General features: G+C 38.6%; 1 protein-coding gene across 4 annotated transcripts in view; it reads right to left on the bottom strand.

Moving 5' to 3' along the window:
• COL14A1 (collagen type XIV alpha 1 chain) overlaps positions 1-13,904 on the bottom strand; it is a 245,313-nt gene that overhangs the window by 205,211 nt on the left and 26,198 nt on the right. For all 4 annotated transcript variants that reach the window (XM_015145926.3, XM_015145924.3, XM_077943973.1 and 1 more), the window contains exons 3-4: positions 5,973-6,089; positions 1,653-1,796 (exon numbers count right to left, since the gene is read on the bottom strand). In XM_015145926.3, the coding sequence (XP_015001412.3) occupies positions 1,653-1,796; positions 5,973-6,089 (261 nt within the window). The remainder of the gene's footprint in view (positions 1-1,652; positions 1,797-5,972; positions 6,090-13,904) is intronic.

Below are 13,904 nucleotides of genomic sequence, written 5' to 3'. Positions count from 1 at the left end.
CTGGCCATGGGCAGCTAATTGCTGAAGCCAGATGACGGCTACTTAGGAGTTCATTAAAATATTCTGATGATTTTTTATTATGCTTTAAATTGTCCTGAATAATAAATTGGGCTTTTAAGAAGAGTTTCTTTTAGCAATGACATAACAGAAAGTTAACTAGGCTAGGCTTCTTCTGTTTGTATTCACAATACAAAAAAATTTCATCCTTCACGTTTGAAACACCACTTTCAGGAAAAGGGTGTTGCTGTAGTCTCTGGTCATTAGAATATAAGGTCCATATGGGGCAGGGATTTGTCCTGTGCCCAAGTGCCTAGAAAACAGTCTGGCACTTAATAGGCATGTGAAATACATTTGTTCAATGAAAAAAAGAGAAAAGAATGAATGAATGTCTCCCGAGAGACAGAAGAATCAGGGCCTGTGTAGATCTTTATTTTTTATTTTACTTTTTGTTTTTGAGACGGAGTTTCACTCTTGTTGCCCAGGCTGCAGTGCAATGGCGCGATCTCGGCTCACCAAGATCAACCTCCACCTTCTGGGTTGAAGCGATTGTCCTGCCTCAGCCTCCTGAGTAGCTGGGATTACAGGCGTGCACCACCACGCCTGGCTAATTTTGTATTTTTAGTAGAGACAGGGTTTCTCCATGTTGGTCAGGCTGGTCTCGGACCCCTGACCTCAGGTGATCCACCTGCCTCAGCCTCCCAAAGTGCTGGGATTACAGGCATGAGCCACCGTGCCCAGCCTGTGTAGACCATTTTTAAACTCAATCTAAAGAAATGTTTCCTAACGAACTCTGTGGACATTGATTGGACCATTGCAGAGCTTTCGCTCCCGCTTAGAATGTCCTTTGCACACCCTGTCATTTCTCCAAATTCCCAATTTACTATTTGAGAACTGGCTCAAACGTGAAGCTTTCCCATGTCTATCCTCTCCACAGCCCGTTACTGGGGCAGAGAGAGTACCTCTCTTCACAGAGTCCTGTATGTACTCTCTCCAATACTTCTCACATTGTATTTATTGACAAACCAGCTTATCATGGAGACTGGCATAGAACGGTCCCTATGTCAATTGATTAACAATTGGAAAGAATTAAATTCCCTGTTGCGTAGGTTGTTTTAGTAGAGGCTCGACTGGCACTTTCTGGGGATCCTATAGGGGAGATGCAGGCATTATCCATTCAGACATTCATATTTATGGAGCACCCATTATATGCCAGGCCTATAATATGCAACTGTGATACAACGAGAAATAAAAATCATTGAGTTACAGTCTTTGCAAAACTTGCAGGCTTGTGGGGGTCACAGAGAAGTAAATAAGCAATTACAATATGGTATTATAGTACCAGAAGGGAAGCTCTAGATGCTAAGAAATCACATAGGAGAGATGTCTGGGTAAGGTTCAGGAGCCAACATTAAAAAGTTCATTGGAAACTAAAGCACAAAGGGTAAGTAGGAATACAGCAAAATGGGGGAAAAGGAAGGGTAGGAAAGTATTAGAGATCAGAGGAATTTGTTGAAGGTAAGACTGAAGGTCTTCTAGGATCTCTATAAATCTGAAAAATCTAGAATTTTAAGTTGTAGAATATATATCACAGACTCAAATCCAAGGCTGGGACAGAGTCCTGCAGAGGTACTTTCAGAACTGTAAATACATACTTCTGAATTGGCCTTGAACTGGCTTGCTTTCTTTATCTTTATTGTATGCAATAATTTGGACTGTGTAATTCTGGTCTGGCATAAGGCCTTGAATAATTGCTTTAGTTGCAGTGTTCTGGAGATTCAGCTGGTTAGTTTTTCCACCTGTAATAAAAGAGAAAAATAAATCAGTTCTAAGAAATAAGGTTCACTGTGAACATTAAGAAACTTTATTAGTTAGCAATAAAGGTGTTAAACAGTGAAGGCATTTTTTGAAATGTGTTTTATTGTATATATTTTAAATTGTATATATTTAGAGTGTATATCATGATTTTTTTACATACATCAAGAGGTGAAGATATTTAAAAATAGATACAATGGTATATATGTGTATTACACCTAATTATAATATAGTTTCCATCTTTATTTTTAGTTGTACTCTTTTCATATTAGATAACTAACAATTGTCAGAATTAGAGAAAATCAAATTCACGAAAATATTTCATCATAACACTCTACTGCTTTATATAGTAGGAAAAGCCATAGTACAAGCTTACAAGACAGCAAGCCCTCAGCATCAGATACACTCTTTGAGGAAAGAATTTCACTTAAAAGTGAAGAGAGAGACTAGGTGCAGAGGCTTATGCCTGTAATCCCAGCACTTTAGGAGGCCCAGGTGGGTAGATCACCTGAGGTCAGGGGTTTTATACCCTCCTGGCCAACGTGGTGAAACCCTGCCTCTACTAAAAACACAAAAAATTAACCAGCCATGGTGGTGTTGGTCTTTAGTCCCAGCTACTCAGGAGGCTGAGGCAGGAGAATCCCTTGAACCCAGGAGGCAGAGGTTGCACTGAGCCGATATCGCGCCACTGCACTCCAGCCTGGGTGACAGACTGAGACTCCGCCTCAAAAAAAAAAAAAAAAATGTGAAGGGGGAGATATGGGCAGGCCGAAGGTAATTATTGACACTGGAATTTTTTTCTAGGCCTCTCTAAAGTGAGTCAGAGCATCCTTGAAACATGAGCCATTTAATTATCTTAAATCTGACCACAAATGGCTCAGGATGCTGAAGGAACCACTCATTGACCGGCTACTTAAAAGTTGGCTTGGTTCATGAAAAGATTTCAAAATCCCATTACCTCTCCATCAAATTAGACTGACATCTAAGGCTTTCTTGAAAGTGCTGATGATTAAATACTCAACTTTTATGCAGAATTCCAAATTTTACTTTTCTTCTCTAATTTTTGCCTGCAATTACTGTGTCTGAGAAAAGGAAAATTAATTTAAAACTTCTGTCTCTCTAGCAGTACCAGCAAGAGAAGTCTGAAATTTGCTGAATTAGTCAAACATAATACAGATTATAATTTAATCATACGCTAATAAAATTAATATTTTTAATTCTGAAATTTGATGCTGCTATTATCTGCACTGCCTACTACTGGAGGGCAAAATGGAGTCTTTCTCTTGCCAAAACCCATTTCCTTACATGCGTTTATGCTCAAGATGTTAAATCTGGTTTCAGGAACTTGTCATTTAAAACTCATCTACTGCAAAGTACACCTAATATATCTTTCACAATGTGTATTTCACCAAAAAAAGTTTCTCGAAAAACAAACCCTGTATATTGCAGTCCCTCTTTGAGAGTTATGGAGTGTATTGTTTTATTAAAGGCTTTGAGATTCCTGAAACAAACAAACAAAAAAAGCTTTAAACCTCTGTTTAAACTAGAATTTCCAAATTTATTTGACCATTAAACTATTTAGCTGCAAAACAGTTATTAGCATCCTACAGAATACCATGGAACACGCTTTCAGAAAGGCTGGCATAAACAATAGTTGGATCATGTCTCATAGTGTTGAAACAGCTATAAACATTTTGTGGCTAAATGTATTTATTACTTTTTATTTACTATGTTTAATCAAATAGATGCCAGATTGTCAAGCCTGATTATCTTGGATTGCTGCAGTAAGGACACTGTGGAAAATAAACTTAGCGTTCACGAAGAAATAATTTGCTTACATTCCCAATTTTTATTTTGTCATGGGAGATGTCTAAGCAAGAACTAGACATCTACTTCTTGGGTGCACTCTTCAAGAGGGGATTGAAGGATTCAGATGAAGGTTTGTTTCAGAGGCTACCCAAGTCACTCTTACAGTTCTATGATTCCTCAATAACACTTGCTTGGGGGGACTTAATAGTTTGGTATTATCAGCAATTAATCAGAAAAAGTTAAGCTACCAATCACCTGAAGGAAAAAAATTACCTTTCAAGATCAGACATAGGGGCTTCTCAGAGGTACTGAAAAATAGTAACTTGTATTTTGACCTTTAGACTCACAAATGTTCAAGAATCTTTCAAATTTAAATTTCCCATGATAGCTTATTTTTAAAAATAAGCTATATTTTTAAAAATCAAAGAAATTCCAAAATTGAGTCATACTCCAAAATGAAAACTCTGACCCAGGCTTGAGAATATTGTTTTCCATAAGCAAGTCATTTCTGTACGCCACCATGGGAAAAGTGGACATCTGGCATTGCTCAACCAGAAGTCATTCTAATAAGCCTACGGATAATATTTCTTAATAAAAGATATGTCAGGCCATGTGTGGTGGCTCACGCCTGTAATCCCTGTACTTTGGGAGGCTGAGGCAGGTGGATCACCTGAGGTCAGGAGTTCAAGACCAGTCTGGCCAACATGGTGAAATCCCATCTCTACTAAACATACAAAAATTAGCCAGGCATGGTGGTGGGTGCCTGTAACCCCAGCTACTCAGGAGGCCGAGACAGGAGAATCACTTGAACCTACGAGGCAGAGGTTGCAGTGAGCCGAGATCACGCCTCTGCATTCCAGCCTGAGCAAGAAAGAGCGAAACTCTGTCTCAAAAAATTTTAAAAATTTAAAAATAAATGAAAGATATGGCCTTTTGGTGACCAAGCAAGAAACCAGGTGTTTCATCTGCTTGTCTTTTTGGAATGTTTATATCAAGTGCTGAGTAAGACGTCCACATTAATGAACAATACAGCATCTGTCTCCTTCACCGTATCTTTTGGGAAAAGGTCTACCACTGAAAGGAGTCTAGTTCCATATAACCCTCTTTATCACCAAGAAAAAGAATAAATAATTACTATATTTACATAAATATATATTATACAAATATGTATTATTAAGTATTTATTATGTACTGTGCGAAAATGGATCCTTGGAGAAGTAATGGGACCTAAAAGCATCTTTATGATAATCATAGGTAACATTTACTGAGCACTTACTATATGGCACCACTGTTCTAAGGGCTTTATATTTATTTTAGTCTTCACAACTGGTACTTCCCAAATTTACTGTGCATAGGAATCACCTGGGGATCTTTTTAAAATTCAGATGCTGGTTGAAGAGGTTGAGGGTGGAGCCCAGTAATCTGCATTTCTAACAAGCTCTCAGGTAATGCCAATGCTGCTGATCCCAGATCAACCTTGAGGTGCAAATTCATAGAAGACTCCACGGGGTGGGTACAAATATTGTTTGCTCATTGCATAGAAGAAACGTGAGGCACTGAGTGATCGACTGGCCTGAATCACACCACTTATAAGTGACAGAATCAAGTTTTGAATTCAAGCAATCCAGTTGCTGATCCCATCTTCATCTTCCTAACAACCAGGTAGCAGAGGCAGTTTCCCTACATGGTCTGTATTATTTTAGCTTATTATATTCGTATAATAAAAACGTAAAATATGAGAAAGAAAAATTCAACTAAATGATGCTGAAAGATACTTCATTATTTAAAGACACTTAATTTAAAGCGTCTTTAAATAATGAAGTATCTTTAGGCATCATTTAAGCATCAACTTTAAAATAAAGATGCTTAATCTAAAGCGTCCTTAAATAACTATTCATGATCAAAAAATGTGTTCATCTTACGCTTTTCCTGCCTTATCACTTATTTTCACAATATCCACTTAGCCTTTATAATTTTAATGTATAATGCTGAATATTATTCTGTTGAGTTAATTAATCATAGTTTATTCAACTAGTCAAAACTATTGGACACTCAGGTGCATTGTATATTTAAGTTCCAATGAATTCAAAGTATTCATTTCTATGTCTAAACAGAGAAAACAAAACTTGTTGACTGTCTGATAATTTGGTCTAAAAAGAACTAGAGCCAAGAGTCACTCTTTACTCTTTGGGGAACATTATTACCTTGATTAGATGGTAAGATTTTAAACACTAAAGATAAAACAAAAAGCTTTCAAATAATCCCAACACAATGCTTGGCACTACATGTTTTTAGTTACCTGTGCATGAAAAGTTGCTAATGCTCTACAAAACACAGTCAATTGTTTTTACCTGAAGCTGGAGTCACAAGAAGTTTGTAACCACCAAATTTCCCTCTTGGAGCCTTCCATGAAATCTGTATACTGTCATGAGATATTACATTATATCGTAACCTTGTGGGTGGAGCCACTGAAAACGAAAAACAAAAATGATGTAAACATTGTAACATTTAAGCTTCTATTTGTTAAATCATAAAGTCAAAGTAGTATAACCAAAATACACACAAAAGACTACATCAGCCTCAAAATATGTATTTTATATATATATATGTTTTTTGAGACGGAGTCTCGCTCTATTGCCCAGGCTGGAGTGCAACGGCAGGATCTCAGCTCACTACAACCTCTGTCTCTTGGGTTCAAGCAATTCTCTGCCTCAGCCTCCCAAGTAGCTGGGATTACAGGCACGTGCCACCACGCCCAGCTAATTTTCTTGTATTTTTAGTAGAGACGGGGTTTCCATCTTGGCCAGGCTGGTCTTGAACTCCAGACCTCATGATCCACCCGCCTCGGCCTCCCAAAGTGCTGGGATTACATGCATGAGCCACCGTGCCTAGCCATAATATATATTATTTTTTAAACCCCATTAATGAACTGATCAGTTTGCAAGATAACACAAACCTAAGGGCATTTGTTTCTTACCCAAGGGATATCCATTTGTCAAACAGTAGTGACCTTATGACAAAGAACTAAGACCAACTGTTAGAATGTAATACTCTAGCCTAGTTTAATAATTGAAGCCAATTTTGTAAAATGCTTTCATTATGTTACAAGGATAAATTTTTCTCCTTGAAACATGTGAGCTTCTATAATCTACTCTACTGAGACCTGTTGTATGTCCTTAGGTTTTTCACTTTGGTAATTCAATATTTTTGATTGATTATATGATAATTTGAGAGTGCTATTATGGATATATTATGGTAATAAGATATTCATTTAAAAACATTGGAGAAAATGATTGTAAAGGCATTCAGGACCAAGTAAAAGATAATTATGTTTTATAAACTTGGATCCAGTTTTCAAGGATAGCTGATTTATATCTATCAGAAAGATACAAAGCACATGGTCATGAATCAGCCCAGAATGTTTTATCTTTTCTGACAGTTTACAAAAATGAGTAGAGCCATATTACTTTTTGTGTAGGTCATTCAAACTTCAAAACACATTTCTGGAACACTACACAAATGTTCCAGTATTTCAAAAAAAGTAAGAAGGTTTTTATTACATACTCTCTAAATGAGTTTGTTAGAAAAGAAAAGTTTAATACTTAATGGAAAAGTTAACCTTTTTTATCCACTTTTAAGCCCAGCCTCTCTTTCTCATTTAAAAACAAAAAACAAACAAAAAAAAACAGAGCGTAGAGAAAAGAAACAAACTTTCTCCTACATAGGCATGGGGCAGAACACGGGATATGGATGTTAGTTTCATTCCCAGTTCTACCACTTAGCTAATAACCCTGAGCAGGTTATTGTTTCTTCCAAAACCTTAGTTTCTTTATTTTTAGAAAAGCCGATGGCGATACTTTTTGCAAAGGAGAGATGACAACTGTAAATAGGATAATGGATATCATGAATATAATGCATTATAATAGGGGTTCAATAAATATTTGTTCCCTTTCCCCTACTTCATGTAATGATTCAGCTTAAAAGCTCACTTAATCTTCAAAACATACATTGCTATTCCAATTTGATAGATAAAGGAACCAAGGTGCAACTAAGGCACTTGCCCAAGTTCACATACTGACCCCAGATGAAATGCACTGTTTCTTTGAAAGATGATTCATATTAAGAAGTCACCCTCGGCCAGGCATGGTGGCTCATGCCTGTAATCCCAGCACTTTGGGAGGCCAAGACAGGTGGATCACCTGAGGTCAGGAGTTTGAGACCAGCCTGACCAAAATGGTGAAACCCCATCTCTACTAAAAATACAAAATTAGCCAGGTGTGGTGGCGCACGCCTGTAGTCCCAGCTACTCGGGAGGCTGAGACAGGAGAATCAATTGAATCAGGGTGGTGGAGACTGCAGGGAGCTAAGATCAGGCTACTGCACTCCAGCCTGGATGAGAGACAGCGAGACTCCATCTCAAAAAAAAAAAAAAAAAAGAAGTCACCCTTCATTGAGCTAGATGAATGAATAATTTACTACTCCACAAACCGAAATCAGATGAAATCTTCTGAAATCAGTAAGCACTGAAAGACACAATCTTAAGAATAGATTTTCTTTCTATTTGTCCTTTACTGTCTCTAAGTAGAGAATGCTAGCCATGCAGAATAAAAACATTAGCTTCCTGTTCTCAACGTGACATGAATGGAAGAAATAGTCTACATTTCTCTGGCTAATGAGAAAACATAAATTTGCCATAAGAATAACTTTTTTCAAATGGAAGAGGAAGGTGCCTGAACCTAACATTTGAATGAACAGAAAAACTGTTACTATTTTGTTTAGTCATCAACTCGAGAAGAAAATTTATTAATAGATAGATTCTTATTACTTATGGAAGAAAATTAAAAGTAAGAATTTTAAAACGTTACAAAATATATGCAAGTTTCTGACTCAAATCAAGTCAGTGGACTAGTAAATGTCATTGTCAAAGTATTTGCATGAATGAGCTGCTGAAAAAAAAGCTGCCTTGGGAACCATCAAGTGGAAAAGCACAAATAGGATGGAGGCTTCAATCTAGGAAATTCCAAGAGAGTCAATGATTCCATTAGCACTCCAGGTGTGTTGACATCTCAAAACAGCAAACAACATTCAGGATTCCTAGGTTAAAAAGTCTTAATTTTAATATCCATGCTACTATTCTTTAAATGTTGTCTGAGTTTATAGCCCTCAACATCTTTTAGTCAATAGATAGGCTTCTAAATCTCCAGGAGAAAATGAGGGCAATGTGGACCATGTTCAGATAATCTGGATGGTGTTCTAGAACCAAGAGAGGCATCGGCTTCCATTCGATTGCTCAAGAAAACGAAGTGCAAAACCATTGAAGCAAATGCAACAACCAAATCCATCAATACTCAACTCTTTTATTAATTTACAAGTGATTAAACTGTCTACAGTCCCATTACAACTGCTAGGCAAAAGCAATATCATTATTACCTTTTATCAACAGACCACATCTATTGTCTATAGAAGCATAAATACCCTCACAGTCAGTAAAAGGAAATCTTGGTTAAACATAACGTTCACATTTTCTTTAGGTTTTTGCCTTTAGGGTAAAAAAATATTGGAAAGAAGAAATGCTAGTTAACAAAGAAAGAGGCCTAAGGTCACACCTGTGGATTTCAAAGTTAGCTTTTTTCCCCCTTTTAGAAGGCACTGGGACTGGAACCAAAGCAAGGGCAGCACGATTGACAGAAACGCTGTAAGTGCCGTGGACAAATAATTGCTCTTATCTCATGGAACAAACCTTTGTGTACATTTTATACCAGACCCATGATTTTTCTGTTTGCAAGCACAAAGGAAGTACTTTTTTTAACATATGCTTAACTTCCATTAATAATTATAAATGCTTGCATGAACTTGACTCAAAATTTATGTCAGTTCAAATCCTAATCTTTTCAAAAAGACAAACATCAAGTGTAAAGTTTGATTTCCAGCACACACCAAGAGCCCAGAGGAAACCAACAGACTCATCTTTTGCATGGTGAAGTGTAAAGGATGAGATTGCACATGAAATTAGGTCTGATATAAGATCTGTGAATACATAAACATCATCCCAAAGGGAGACTGAGGGGGAAGACTGAGGAGTGGCTACCCATTATCTTCCACTCCACTGCAGGGTTAGGCTTGTCACTGAAAGTGTAGAGGCATTTTTGTTCTGCTGTGCTGTGCTGTGCTTCGTTTGTGAAGGAAGATTTTCTTTAAGCTCAAAGAATACCACTGCGATCATTCCCATAGAGGCTCATAGGCAGGAGAGAAATGTTTATGTCATGCCATTGAAGTCTCACTGTTATCAAGCATTTAGGAAATTCTATTTCATAATCTATTTATTAAAGGGTTGACTTTTGGCTGTCCTTTTCTTTCTTCCTTCTTTCTTTCCTTTCTTCTCATCTGAATTTGAACGGTTACGGTTTTGTCAAGTAACCCTCTACGTAAAGATACTTATTTTAATAAAATATTCACATTTGTTTATTAAAACGCTAGTTTTTACACAGGGGCACTGAAATGGACATCTTGTATTCTTCCCTACCCTTAATCGCATCTCCTCTTCCTTATATGACAGCATCCTGGTTTTCTTCCAAGGAACAACACCGCCTCCCCCCACTGCATAGGGCCAGCCATCCTCCCCTGGCTAAAGGCTGGGAAAATCACTCAAACCAGGTCAAGCAGACTCTCCCAAGAATCTGAAACTTGACTCCAGTGATGCAAGGATGGAAAATAGTTCCAGTCATTCCAATGACATGCCCTAAGGAAAATGGTCACTAGTTTCTACAGACTGTATCCCAGAGGGTTTCCCAGATTCCTGTCCTTTTCAAAGCTTGATTATTTACTTTTACTTTGATTATATGAGCTACTGCATTACCTACTGGTGAATACATTTTTGCTTAGTTGACCAGAGAAAATTTATTTTATTTGCAACCAAAAATGTCTGGCTGATAAAGATAATGCAGCATGAAATCACACTGAGAGTTTTTACCTCTTTAAAACATATTTTAGGGTGCTAAGTTGATAGGGCAACCAATTATATTTATTTTTAAAAGACTTTTAAACAGCAGAGAAGTATTTGGCTATTTTTCCAAGTAATCTAAAAAAAAATTGTTTTTAGATTATTGGCGGGGTGCAGTGGCTCACGTCTGTAACCCAGCACTTTGGGAGGCCAGGGCAGACAGATTCATTGAGCCCAGGAGTTTGAAACCAGCCTGGGCAACATGGCAAAACCCCATCTCTAAAAAATAAATACAAAAATCAGTTGAGCGTGGTTGCATGCACCTATGGTCCCAACTACTCAGGAGGCTGAGGTAGGAAGATCACTTGAGCCCAGGACGTGGAGGCCATGATCGCACCACTGCACTCCAGCCTGGGCAACATAGCAAGACTCTGGCTCAAAAAAATAAAATAAAATACAAAAACTTTAGCTTTTTCTGTTAGTCATTTTTTCATTTAAATGTGCTGCCTAAATGTTTTATAAATCAGAGCAATAAAATTTTGAGAGACTTTTACTGTAGGATATGCTACGGGGATATTTTTTTAATGTGGTTTAGAACCTCAAATGTTGTAATTTCATAATCCATTATAAAGATGCTGAAAACAGCAGTAAGGAAAACATTCTCAACTTTTTAAATGTGTTTGGCTACTAACAACAGCAAGAAATATGTGTCAACGTGTGAACACAGAGGTCTTTATAAAGTTAAAGCTAGCCCCTATGCAAAGTCTCCAATTTTCCATGTGTTGAGGTTTTTAAATGACAGTTATTTTACCTTCAGTGGCTCCTTCCTGTAACTGTCCAAAACAAACATCGCTAGAACCAGGTACATATTTACTGTGAAACTCTAAGAAAGTATGGATCCCATCACTCTGTTATTGCTGTACACATTTTTCTCCTACAGCCATCATATTACTTTTTCTGTACTCTAGTTCATTTAACAACTTGTCTTGAAAAGAAGATGCTGGAATAATCCAGGTATAAACAGTTATTTGAGGCCAGGCGTGGTGGCTCACACCTGCAATCCCAGCACTTTGGGAGGCCAAGGCGGGCAGAGCACAAGGTTAGGAGTTCGAGACCAGCCTGGCCAATATGGTAAAACCCCATCGCTACTAAAAATACAAAAATTAGCCGGGCGTGGTGGTGGCAGGAGAATCACTTGAACCCGGGAGGCAGAGGTTGCAATGAGCTGAGATCAGGCCACTGCACTCCAGCCTGCGAGACAGAGCGAGACTCTGTCTCAAAAACAAAACAAAGAAAACAAAACAAAACAGTTATTTGAGCCAATGTAGGTTCACAGGTCCTGGAGAGGGAACATTTTCTATAAAATATTCCATGGAGAGACTAAATGGATAAGCAATTTAAGGAGCGAGAATTAATTTCCTTTTTTTTGTTGTTGTTGTTTTTTTTTTTTTTTTTTTTGAGACGGAGTCTCGCTCTGTCGCCCAGGCTGGAGTGCAGTGGCGCGATCTCGGCTCACTGCAAGCTCCGCCTCCCGGGTTCACGCCATTCTCCTGCCTCAGCCTCCCGAGTAGCTGGGACTACAGGCGCCCACAACCGCGCCCGGCTAATTTTTTGTATTTTTAGTAGAGACGGGGTTTCACCGTGGTCTCGATCTCCTGACCTTGTGATCCGCCCGCCTCGGCCTCCCAAAGTGCTGGGATTACAGGCGTGAGCCACCGCGCCCGGCCGAGAATTAATTTCCTGTATTTTTTTTTTTTTTTTTTTTTTTTTTTGAGACTGAGTCTCGCTCTGTAGCCCAGGCTGGAGTACAGTGGCATGATCTCGGCTCACTGCAAGCTCCGCCTCCTGGGTTCACCCCATTCTCCTGCCTCAGCCTCCCGAGTAGCTGGGACCACAGGCGCCTGCCACTACACCTGGCTAATTTGTTTTTGTATTTCTAGTAGAGACGGGGTTTCACCGTGTTAGCCAGGATGGTCTCCATCTCCTCGTGATCCGCCCGCCTCGGCCTCCCAAAGTGCCGGGATTACAGACATGAGCCATCCTGTATGTCTTTTAATACTAGCTGTATTCGTTGTTTATTGTTACTGTAATAAATTTCAAAACCTTAGTGGCTTAAAACAACAGACATGTATTATCTTACAGTTCTAGGGGTCAGAAGTTTGAAATCAATCTCACCGGGCTAAAAGGATGGTGTTGGAAAGGCTGAATTTCTTTCTGTGGGGGAGAATCACTCAATCATTGTCTTGCCTTTTCTAGCTTCTAGAGGCTTCCCACATTCCTTGACTTGTGGCCTCTTTCCATCTTCAAAGCCAGTAGTACCCAGTCAAGTTTTTCTCACCTGGCCGCTGACACTGGTTGCCCTGTCTCCCTCTTCCATATTTAAAGCTTTTTGCAGTTACATTGGGCCCACCCAGATAAGCCAGGCTAACCTCCCTATTTTAAGGTCAACTGATTAACAAATTTAATTCAATCTGACATCTTAATTTCCCCTTGCCATATAACATATTCACAAGTTCTGAAAATTCATATGTCAACATCTTTGCAGGCACATTATTCTACCTGCCACACTGACTTTGTTTCTCTTTTTCTTTTTCTTTTTCTTTTTTTTTTTTTTTAGATGGAGTCTCGCTCTGTTGCCCAGGCTGGAGTGCAGTGGCGCAATCTCAGTTCACTGCACCCTTCACCTCCCGGGTTCAAGCCATTCTCATGCCTCAGCCTCCTGAGCAGCTGGGACTACAGGCACGCACCACCATGCCCGGCTAATTTTTTGTATTTTTAGTAGAGACAGGGTTTCACCCTATTGGCCAGACTGGTCTCAAACTCCTGACCTCATGATCCACCTGCCTCAGCCTCCCAAAGTGCTGGGATTATAGACATGAGCCACCAGACTTTTTTTTTTTCTCTCTAAAAATGTCTATATGGCTTTGCAAATTAATGACAAATTTGGCCAACCCACAGAAACTCACTACTAAATTTGCTTTAAAAGCAGAAAATCAATCCAGTAAAGCAATTCATATTCTTTATTCCTTGCTCAAAATCAGTCATGTAAATAAGAGGCATCATGGTGGGAATAAGATGAGGTTTCTCAAAGGTATCACATATTTTCCTAATCACCAAAACCAAAGACCTCTAAAGCTTTTCTTATTGAGGTTTCCTCCAGGGTGCAGCCACCATCTTCCTTCTTGAAAATTTCTCCAGCCTTCACTTACCATCCACTACATTCCCCTGACTCTCCTTATAATTGATGTTGGATTTTTTTTTTTTTTTGACACTTTAAATCAGTAATTTTTCTTCTATTGAACTCTATTGATGTTTGGCTGACTTCATCCTCACTTCTTTCCAC

The sequence above is a fragment of the Macaca mulatta genome, chromosome 8, assembly GCF_049350105.2.
Source record: "Macaca mulatta isolate MMU2019108-1 chromosome 8, T2T-MMU8v2.0, whole genome shotgun sequence".
Lineage (NCBI taxonomy): Eukaryota > Metazoa > Chordata > Mammalia > Primates > Cercopithecidae > Macaca > Macaca mulatta.
Note: the sequence above shows the minus strand (reverse complement) of the source record. Positions and strands in the feature narration are given on the sequence as shown.